The 12,131-nt window shown below is 33.7% G+C and overlaps 1 protein-coding gene across 1 annotated transcript in view; it reads right to left on the bottom strand.

Moving 5' to 3' along the window:
- Positions 1 to 1,881: 1,881 nt before the first annotated feature.
- Positions 1,882 to 12,131, bottom strand: part of Mau2 (Mau2 sister chromatid cohesion factor) — a 289,027-nt gene continuing 278,777 nt past the window's right edge. The window contains exons 17-18 of the mRNA XM_090380613.1: positions 9,634 to 9,761; positions 1,882 to 1,977 (exon numbers count right to left, since the gene is read on the bottom strand). Coding sequence (XP_090236739.1) covers positions 1,912 to 1,977; positions 9,634 to 9,761 — 194 coding nt within the window. The 3' untranslated portion in view covers positions 1,882 to 1,911. The remainder of the gene's footprint in view (positions 1,978 to 9,633; positions 9,762 to 12,131) is intronic.

The following is a 12,131-nucleotide window of genomic DNA, read 5'->3' as shown; positions in this document are numbered from 1 at the left end:
AAATTACCACTAATTGGACACAAATTTAAAAACACAATTATCACTAAATATCAAAATGACATTTCCAGAAGTACAATCATAACTATCAAGCCAATAAAAATCAAAAATAATAATAATAATAAATAAATAATGAAAAAGAGGAAGAAATCAACCAATGCAAGTCCTATCTCCTAAGGAAGTCATAGAACAATTACTGAAACAAAGAAATTTTAATATACAGATTATTTAGTTTCTTGTACCTAATAATAATTTAGAATTTAAAGATAGTCCAAAAAAGGAGCTAAACTAATGCTAGTTGAACACAAATTTAGAAACACATCTGCCACGGAAGTGATAGGACATATCAACCATTGATTTGTCTATTCACGTCATTTTTTATTATTTTCAATTTTAATAATCCAGCAGTTATGGATTATACTACTGGAATGTTTTTGAAATTTTTACTAATTTTAGTGTTTAGTGGTGGATACATTTCTAAATTTACATCAATTAGCATTATTCAAATTATTATTATCTAACAGGACTGGAGCTTGTCACTCACATCCAGATGTTTTTTTTTTTTTTTTCTTTTTTTCTTTTTTGTTTGTAGAAGAGTGTTCACTGGCTGATATTCATGCTGTGCAAACTGAAAAACCCAAAATAACTTATGGGGGGGGGAACCTATTTCCTCCATCTGAGATCAGCTAATTGAAGAAGCCTCAACTGAAGAAGATGGTAGAAAATTCTCCAGTCATCAACAGAAGGAACCCTAGCATCTCCAAATGAGTGGCAGAGGATGTGCCAATTAATTGCCATTTGGTATTAGTCTTATTAAATTCAACATTGTTAGATTAAAAAAAAAAAAAAGTCTTTGATTTTAGTGTCTCTCCACCATTTAATTAGATTTGTATTATCTTATCCTGTACTGCCTGGAGTCTTCAAGCCCCCACTATTTGTTACACACACACACACACACACACACACACACACACACACACACACACACACACACACACACACACACACACACTTTAAAGTTCCAAGGATCTACCTTGCTTATTTTTACATTTTTTACATGACTATTACTATAACTTTTCTGGTGATTTCTTTAAATTTTGCCTAACTAATACTGTAAAACAAACAGGAGGGATGAGAACATCCTGTGAAGGATAATGGTGAACATCTTTCCCACTGAAATAAAAGCTGATGACTAAGCAAAATTTTAAGTTATAAATCATAAAATCAAAGCAGCAGTATTAAATTCAATTTTAACATTAAAAAAAAAAAAAAAAAATTGTGTAAGTATGATGGAAAAGATCTGGATAACAAATTTTCTAAGCCTAAAAATAAGTGAGAGAGATAGATCCCTGGAAATTTCAATTATAATGCCCTATGCATGCATATATGTGTAAATACATGCCAGTAACATACATACCATACCACACACACACATATATATATAAAAAGAAAGTTTACTAATATTCAAAAAAAATTTTTAAAAAAATTAGCATATTGTATTTTACAAAATGCATTTAACATTTTTTTAATTTAGTACTTTTCACAAACATTCAGATTTCTGTACATATAAATATAAAAATATTATACATTAAAATATTAACAGGCCTATCAAATTCTGAAACATAGTTTTCAACCATAAGCAAATTCCTGATAAATGATAAAGTATTACACACACACTGATTTTACAAAAGCAACAATCTACTCTATATTACCAAAATCTTTCATTACATTGAAAGGACAGATTTATGCCAGAATCTTGATGATTTTACAGTGTTTAACAAACTTTAAATACAGTAATTATAAATATGCCATGAAACTATATATTTGATTTATACAATGATAGTTTTCACAAAACAGATTAAAAACTGCTTACAAAACTAGTATGTTATCTTGATGACATTCTTCTCACTATGTTTACAGAAGTGAAGTAGCTGGTGCTGGTGGATGACTTGGAAGAAGGGGGGGATCACCATCTACCCACTACATCAGAAAGAATAATTTTTAAAAAAATAACAAAGCTAGCACCTACTATTGCTGCTATTATATTCTAACCTATCTAATGCTAATAATCTTTTACATATTTCATAATAATGAAATATCATTATATGAAACTCCAAATTCATTGTACAACTCTGCAATCCATCATGATACTAATAACAAATTTATTCAGTGAAAAATTACAACAAAAAATAAGCATTATGTATAGGATGTTCAGCATTCCCATGAACACATACACCATTAATCACAACTAGGTTTATAAATCAGGTTAGCATATACTATACAGCAATGATGTATAACACATGGACTACTGAAACTTTTCATGCAACCCTGCAATTGCCTTCGATATATTTCATTTAAGCTATTAATCATTATAAACTATATACAAGGGCGAGTCAAATAAAAAGGAAATTGACTGTCTAACTTTAAGTTACATGCCAACATGGATGTAAATTTAAGGATTCATACTAATACTTCTACTAAAGTTCTTCTAAATACTTCTAATACTATTATTTCTATTAAAGGATGAAAGAATATTTGCTAATGATATCGAGGGCAGTGTTAGGCATGTTGAAGAACTGCTTGCTGTGATGGGGGATCACATGAGCGATGAGTGCAATGCGGACTAGTTTTGTGTGATGTAAGAACTGGGGGAAAAAATGACAGTAGAAGTGTGCTTCTACTGTCAAAATCAAGAAAGATATAATTAGTTATGTTCAGACTTTTGCAATGTGAAGTTATACAGCTTATTGGAAAGTGTTTGCATACATCAAAATTTATAGTTTATAACACTTTTTAGATAATGGAAATCTTAATATATGTTTTTAATTATTTATTTCTCATGTGTTCGGATTTTTCTGACCTGAAATCCAGAAAACTTCCAGAGAGTCTTTGGTACCAGGTTTTCTGGATAAAGAGTCTGCTACTGTATTTTACTTGTTTTTAATAAAAATTGAAATACAACACATATTTCATTGATCTTTTGTGATTTATAAAAATAAACAAATAAATTTTACCTCAGGTTGCAGTATTTTTGTACATTTTTGTAATGTACTTTATGTATTTATTCTTATATTTTACTAAACATTGAAATATAACACATTTATTGTTTCTACTGTATAAGCAAATGGTAATAATTCATGATTTACATATTTAGTAAACTGATAAAAAAAAAAATAAGCTCCTCAAAAAGCGACTACTTCGTATGCATGAAATGAGAATATTTCTTCTTTTTTTTTTCTTTTGTTTTAAGTACAATCTTCCTTATGGCCCATTCATTCCTCCAACAAGTACCTGAGGCTTTTCACAAACATTCTTCTAGGTATGACAGCTAGGACTGATTTCAAGTCCACTTGTGAATCACATGGACCACCTAATTTTGGCAAAGTCTGGTTGTTATGTGACAACCAAATCCTTTAACACTGTCACAATGAAAGAACTATTACTAACCTGGGCTACTACTGTGTGCAAGGCCTGACACACTATATTCAGTATACTGGACCACCTAAGTGACCATCCAAATGTGAAACAACCTAAGCAGCAGTCCTGGGGTGATGTCCACATCAAGCACAGGAACAAATGATCCTTTGTGTCACCAGATGAAATACCACCACTTTTCTTACTGAAGGCTTGAAGTGGTAAAACTCATGTTTAGTCCCAGAGCAAAGCTCTGGTAATCCCCATCCCTTCTATGATGCAATATGAGTAATGTCTTTTGAGGTGATGATGGGCATCACAATACATCAAGGATGCAGCTTTAAAACAGTTTTTACAGGCTGGCTGCTAAATAGTCCAGCAGACCGAACCTATTGGTAACTTTCAAGGAGGCATCCAGTCTCATGATAACATGTCTGCAAAAGTTTGATATGAGTGAATCTATTTTAGATTCACTCATATCAAACTTCTGCAGGCTTGTTCCATCTGCAGTTTCATTGAGCTTGTTATATATTTTTATTTTAGTGTTTTCTTAAAGACACATTTATCTATTTTATATGTTATTATTATCACTTAATTTACGCAAATCTTTCTAGCTTGGCTGTACAGGATATTGCCTTTACTTTATTGGATGACAATAAATGATTTTATATATAACATGTACCCCCCCCCCCTCCCCAACTTTTATTTATCTACTGAATGCATTATGAATAGTGAAACAGAACAACCATCTGTGGTACACAACCAAAAACCATTCCACCTAAAATCTGCCAAACTCCACTTACTTTTTCTGACAGAATTTCAATTATTAGTTGCCTCAACCACTACTCATCCCAGTTGCCCTAATGATTTCTTGAATGATAATGAATGATTTCACTTCAGAATTACTCAGAACTTTGTCTTCCTTTGAAACTCAACTTTCTACAATCTAAGTTTCCTAATAGTGGGATAATTTTCCCTGGGAAATTTTAATGTTTGCAACTCTACCTGGCTTTAATATCCTAGCCTTACAAACCCAGTTGGTTGAATGCTGAGGCTTTTGTGATTACTAATGACCTTACACAATTTGTTAATTTACCCACTAGAATAACAGACAATTCTAACCACACACCCAACACGCTTGATCTTTGTCTCACCAAAAAGTAATCAAACTACACAGTCTATGACAATGATTTATATTCCTCTTTTCCTTGACTGAATTACTGTTTTAAATCTTCTGATGTTAATGTTTTCTCAGATTATGCCAAGAAAATTATTCTTGTAGGGATGAAATCCTTTATTCTGCATGCTACCATAAAATCTAGTCCATCTAAACCTTGGTTTTCCCAATAAATGTGCTAATACTGTTCAAGATAAGAATATAGCATATTGCAATCGGCTCACATCCAAACCTTTTATGACTATCTTTCTTTTCTTATCACTTTAGCTTGAACATTTATTTTCAACTGTCAACACACTGCAGAGTATGCTGGCACTTGATTAGTTAAGTGGATAATTGCTGTACAATTTTAACTACTTCAATAAATAAAATTTGTATATGTTTAGTAGAATTACAATGGAATTAGAGATCACCTGCAGCTTCATAACTGTAAAATCCTGTTGTAAGGAACTTCTGTATTAAATTTGTTCTAATGAATACAGCTGAAAATAATCCATTAATTGTTCAAATAATTTCATTTCTGCTGCACATTTCTAATACATAGAAGCAACAATTCACACTTTATTTAAATAATGTCTCCAAAATCAATATTTAGCAAAGTACAGCAAAATGTAAAAAAAGTCAACAGTTAGAATTAAATAAACGTGTACACAAAAGCAAGGAGCACAGTAGATAGATTTGAAGTAGATTAAGTCATCAAATGCAGACAATGTGGAGATATCGGAGGCATGGTGTCACTCAGACATAAGGGATGCAAAATTTGAATATGGGGAGAACAATGTGCACAAAACTGACACATTAAGAAGCACATAAAATCTAAGGCAGTGCATCTAGTTGACATGGGTAAATACAACGAAAACGAAAATGAGAGTAGAAGTATGTTATAGGCCTAATGACAAGTATAACACCTATTTAGAGAAACAAAGTTGTTGTTGTTTTTAGGAGCATTAGCAACTAAGGCCATATTGCTCCGTGGATATGCGGTGGTCATTCCCTGACCTTCCGCATCCTCCGTATTTGGTGGTCACGGGCTTGAACCCCAGTCTAATCAAGGAGCGTGTGCTACACACTGCTGTTCCTGCCCACCTAGCTACGGAGGCGCCCAGAGAAACAGAGTGGTCCAGTAAATCAGAATGTCTTATAATTGGAGATTTTAAATTTACAGATATTGACTGGAAACTTTTGTGGATTTATTATATCACTATTTTCTACGGCAGCATGTCAGAGAGACAACAAGAGGTAGCAATACTCTTAATCTGATTATCAGCAGTGATTTGTCATGCATTAGGAATCTGCAGGTAAAAACACAGGTGGCAGTGATCACAGTGTGATCATGTGGGATTTACTTAAGGGATGTAACTACTATCAAGGGTAAAGGGAAGGGCTTTTACAGTGGGACATACTGATTACATTACCAACAGCAAATTCTAAATGGGAAGTAATTGTAGAAGCTACTAGGCTTTTCATTCCAACTAAGAAATATCATTCCAGGCCAGGGCACTATCTGACTGGCTTGTTATTCAACTTCCAGATTAACTTCTAGGACAGGAACATGCCCGGTGGAACCCTACACCATATAGCTGGACACTCCCAGAACTGGACCCAAACTGAACCCAGAACTACCACTGGAAGTCTGCAACCCTTCCAAACAACAACGACAAACCCCTCTTTTGGCACGAGCACCTTATTTATTTCCTTCTCATTTATTTATTGAATTGATTGCAAGTTTCAATCGGTCCTAGTACTACTTTTTTATACGCAAGCTATGTGTAAACCCCAGAAGAGTTTGCATGCATTTACAAATCTCTCCCTATCTAATTTAAACCTGACCCAATCACAGTGTTATTCTTTAAACTCACTCTTCTTCCTTTGGTGGGAAAAACATTGTTTTTTCCCACACAACAAAACATTTTCATCTTTTACCTCAAGATCACCTGTTCACAATACCTTTGAACTGTTCCATACCGAGACCCTTTCCCAAAATGCACTAAGTGTTGCATCCTCAAGTAGCGGTGTAATAGAGGGATTAAACTATCGTTCAGAAGCTTTTAATTTTAACCCTTCTGCACCTGCCATACCATTGTTCACCATATTCCTTAATTGCACTACCAGGCCTACTGCCACTAATGGAAATATTTCTGTAATGATGTTTTCGTTATTCCTTAAGTGCTTTACTTCCACACACACACTATACTCACTAAGAGAAATACATTTGTAAGATTTTGTCTTACAGTTGCATGATGTTTTCAGGTTTCTGTTGCATTTGTACTGTGTATAACAAACCCTCATTTTCAAATTCAGCAGTATTAATGGTTTATTGTTGTCGATTTTATAACCTTTATGTGAATAAATCATGGATAATTATTTTTTAAATTAGTCATTAGTATTGAAAAACCAGTATTTTGTATTAATACCGGGATATGAATACTGGAAAAAAATGACCGGGATTCCGGTATTCGGGATCCCAGAATCTCGGTATTGTAAGCCCTAGTGAGAACAATGCATTCGAAATTGCTTCTGAAGAGGTGTCAGCAATCTTGGAACCCATCCGTGTGGAGACCTTAGGCATGTGCAGATGGTCATGTAAAATGCTGTAGGCAGACCCATAACCAATTCCCAGTGCATTTGCGATGAAATGAATTGCCACACATCTGTCACTCAACACCAACGCTCAACCTCTGTAACCATCTCACTGTCTGTGGATGTTGATACCCTTTCTTCTCTTGGCTCGGCAGAGACACTTGTACTGGAACTCCAGTTTCCACTTTTTTTACAGTGTCATAGGATGAACAATTCTGGCCAACACAGCTTTTATTTCTTCGTCAATTTCCTGAGCTTTCTTGCCCTGCAAATACAGGAACTTTATCACTGCTCGATACTCAACTTTGTCAACCATAGAATCCATCTTAAGATTCCGGGCTCCACCTCTGGTGTATGATCACCTACAGGAATGGAATTTCACATGTTAGTTATTGAATATGTAGACAACTTAGATTAAAAACAGCATCTTCCTACTGATGTTTTATCTAGGTCACGGTATGAACTTTTTGATACCCCCTAGTATTCCAAAGCACACCTTGAATTAAAACTTTAGCAGTTTTGGCTATTCCACATGTGAATTCATGGCTTTGAAAAGGGATGTTTACAAAAATTTGTAATTGAACATATCGTAAATGTTAGCTTTTTTTTATTTCTCCTCTCAGAGCTAAAACGTTCACTTCTTGCGGGTTTCACATGTGCAATTACATGTCAATGATTTTTTTTTATTGCATCTCTAATTGAGACAAGATAGATGGAACATCTGAGTAATTACTCCAGAATCAGTCTTGTTATTTATAAATATTTAATTGTCTTATTGGGAGAATATACCATATAAGGGAAGACAGTAGTATAATGGTCCACATTTGGAAACCACTTTATTATTTTTTATATTCCTATTTAGGGACATGATCACACTGGCATTATATCAAAAACTGTAGTATAGCGAAGTGTGGTATATCAAGGCTGCACTGTATTTAATAGGGATGTTATTTGTCATAAAATATGTTTCTCATATTTTCTGGTTATCATCAAAAAATAACTTAAAAATAATTTTTAACCATTTATGAAGGAAAAAAAACATGGACTATCCAATAAATTAAATTATTTCATTTGTTTGTTTTCTTAATGTTGTTGATTTTATTTATTTATTATTATTTTTTAATAGTTAGGTATCGTCTTGGGTGTTGGCCAAAATCTGTAGCCAAGACAGTGCAGTATCAGTCACAGAAAAGAACAGTTGACTTTTTATATATAAAAAACAGCCCTGATCAAAATTAATTAAAAGTCATACATGTAAATTTTTTAAATGGCCCAATGGGATGATATGCTATATAGTGAAAAGAAGGAGAAAAGCCACCTCTTATGGAGATGGTAAAAATTAGACATATCACTTTGCTGTTACCGACAAGTACAGTGGGTCGCAAAAATTTGCTGTGAAACAACAGCCACAACACATGTGGAAAATGAATCATTTATAATGGAAAGAACCTTCATCATAATCCAGCAGTATGCTACAAGAAGTTATTGCAGAAAGGTGGATGGGATGGGAGAACAAGCAGGATGGCAAGTAAAATTCAGTAATTTACACATTTATTAATGTAGTTACCAGTAAATAAAAAGAAACAATTTATTGGACAAGAATACCAACCTTTAAAAAAATTCATGAAAAATGATCGTCTGTTCAGATTTGGTTTGGTTTGATTTAGGTTTTGGCTATAATGTGCCAAAACCATGTCACGGAAAAGATTCTAGTTAAAATAGTTCAGTGACTTAAACATTAAGTCACTGCCATGTTCAGAGAGACAGGTGGGCAGAGCAATGCTAGCATGGCATCACATAACTGGATTTAAAAAAAAAAAATGATTTTGTCAAACCTCTAGATTTTGGAATTCTGAATATATAAAATATGAAAATTTGAAGTGTAATTAATAGCGTAATCATAAGACACTGGTTACACTATTTTATGAAATGTGTGAGAAGCCAAAGCAATAGAAAGAGACACAGCAAAAGAATCGAAAAATAAGATTTTAATTGACTATGATGATGTTGGGACTGAACCACCAAAGTAAGCCAGTGTCGAAATGGTGAAATATAGCATAATATTCAGCAGTAAACATGAAAAAACAAAGGGGAGAAAAATGTCAGCCAAGAATCTTCTCCTCTACAAGTTGCCAGATCATAACTATAAACTGTATTTCAGATATATTAGAGCAAAGCAACAAAGAAAACTTGTCTGAATGACATTTTTCCTTCCTTCATTTTTAATTTTTACCATTGGATGTTATTGGAATATATCTCTTTCAAAAACCACTCTGGAAGGGATATATTCCAACTGTTTATAAGTATTTCTACTCATGCATTACTGAATCAGTTTCAGAATTTATTGATAGGGCCTTGTAACTTTGTTTAATTCCATCAACATTTCAAACATTTTTTTAAAAATCATTCTGATGAGTGAAAAATTCACTGGAAAAGGCATAAAAAAATAAACATTAGAATTATACCTGAATTAAACTGTGTTCTGGTAACTGAGAGGCCTGAAAGTGATCTTTCAATAACAGTTGTGAGAAATTCCCATGAGTTCGGATAGCTTCCTGTTCTCGAAGCAAATCTCCACAAAGGCGATAAAGATCTAAAACAGAAACAAGTTTATGAGTTCAGAAGCAATTTTTTTTTTTTTTTTTTTGTTAAATAGTTTCTTTAATTATGATGTTATCAGTCATTCATTACAATCAATAGTCACTGAAATATAACCATTCCCCCACAGAACATGAAAAAAGAACTTTTCCAAAGAAGCAAGCAGAGCACTACATATAATAGCCATTACAAGCTAACAACAAAACACTTATGAATTTGCAAATGTAAAAAATAAAAAATAATAATAAAAATACCCACCTGTAATTAAATTAACTGCTCTTAAAATGAGTTTATAAAGGCTGTCACCCAATCTTAGGAATTATAGAAAGTTTGGTGATCTCTCTCTGTTACCAAGAAGGATTTTCAGTAAGTGGGTTGATGGTGAAGCTCACTGATATCCTTTTACAAAAGTTAGTCATTCTAAAAGAATGTATATGATTGTCGGCTGTACTTCTATTAGCACTGGGAGGAGTGTGGCAAATTTCATGCTAATTGGTATTAAGCAGTAACAAATGATGAAAGGAAGCAAGCTAATACAAGCAAAAAACTTATATCATTTGGACATCTCCTTTAATAATAATGGCTAACAAAAAAAATCAAAATTATGTCTCTATCATGTCTCACTGAAAAACATACTGAAATTTTAATAACATAATGAATGGCCAATTTCAAATTTCATACAATAATACATATGCTATCTTAAAAATTAGCCTCATTAATTTTAACATACTTGAATCAAATATATAATGTACTACATTTTTCTATTTTCCTTGAAATTAGCACTAACAGTGGCAAATGATGCAAGAAAGCAAGCTTATACAACATCAGACAAAAAAAAAAAAAAAAAACCTTTCCATTTCACCATTTCATTTCCTACAATAGTTTGTCTAGTTCTTCCTTGAATTTATTTAAGCTATCAGCTTCCACAACAAATGATGGAAGTTTGTTCCATCAATCAACAATTTGCTGGTTTGTGGAAGTTTGTCTTCCACAAACTTCCACACATCTATCCTGCAGCCGTTCTTCCTCAACTTGAATTTATGCTCCCTCATGTGCAAAGTCTAAGTAAGAAGAAGAATCCTATCATCGCTGAGCTTCCTCAATCCATTCAAAGCCTTAAACACCTCAATCAGATCACATCACAGGTGCCTAGTCTCCAGATGCTGCATTTTGCAGAACTGAAGCCGTTCTTGGTAAGGGCACTCCTTTGTTCCCCTCACCAATCTCGTTGCCCTTCTCTGTACTCGTTCTAGCAGCTCCACATCCTTCTTAAAATTAGACCTTCAGACCTGTATGCAGTACTCAAAGATGTGGCCTTACCATTGCCTTATTCAATAGGATAATCACCTCCTTATCTCTGCTAGCAAAATTCTTGTATATTATTGACAAAACCCCATGAGCTGTCCCTGCAGCATGTCTGCACTGCTCAAAGAATTTTATATCCAACTGCACAATTACCCCCGAGGTCTTTTTCATTTAGCACTACCCTGGGTGTAGTATCACAGTTCATAAGTTACTCTGGGATTACTGCAACCTATATGCAGTACCTTGCATTTGTCAATTTTAAACTTCAACTGCCATCTCACAGTCCATTGACCCAATTTTCCTAGATCTTGTTGCAGTAGCATACTGTCATTAATCAACCTGCCAACCTTTGTATCATCTGAAAACTTGGGCATTAAGCCTGATATGCCTTCAGCAATATCATTCATAAATATAGAAAATAACAATGGGCCTAACACCGAACCCTGGAGGACTCCACTATTAACTGTAGTCCATGAATAGTAATGTCCCCTGATTACAACTTTCTGTACCTGCACTTGGGGGGGAGGGGAGAAAAGCAGTAATCTTCCATCATGGCAGTATCCCAACAATCTTGGTATCACTTTTCCATTGCTTATGTTCTGATGAAAGCATCCTCTTGCTCATCACTATTCTGAGGAGAAAAAACTGAGATGGGAATGAAGAAAATGTTCTGATGAAAGCATCCTCTTGCTCATCACTATTCTGAGGGGAAAAAAACTGAGATGGGAATGAAGAAAATGTTCTGATGAAAGCATCCTCTTGCTCATCACTATTCTGAGGGGAAAAAACTGAGATGGGAATGAAGAAAATATGACTTTTCAAAAATATCTGGCAGCCCAAATCTTTATAACATGCAGTAAAATTGATAAGTTGGATATAATTACCTTCTTTCCTTCTTCAAAGAAATCCATGCACGACTGCTTTAAATGATCACAGTCTGTTAGTTTATCCTGTAGTTATATTTCAAATATATCAACTTTAAGGAGTTTCTTTATTAAGTTTTGAATTTATTAAATTGGGAAACACTTCCCTTAAGTAGCAGAGTCCATTTCCTTCTTTA

This window comes from Mastigoproctus giganteus, chromosome 9 (genome assembly GCF_048544385.1).
Source record: "Mastigoproctus giganteus isolate SK-2022 chromosome 9, ASM4854438v1, whole genome shotgun sequence".
Lineage (NCBI taxonomy): Eukaryota > Metazoa > Arthropoda > Arachnida > Uropygi > Thelyphonidae > Mastigoproctus > Mastigoproctus giganteus.
This window is presented reverse-complemented; position numbering and strand designations above follow the sequence as displayed.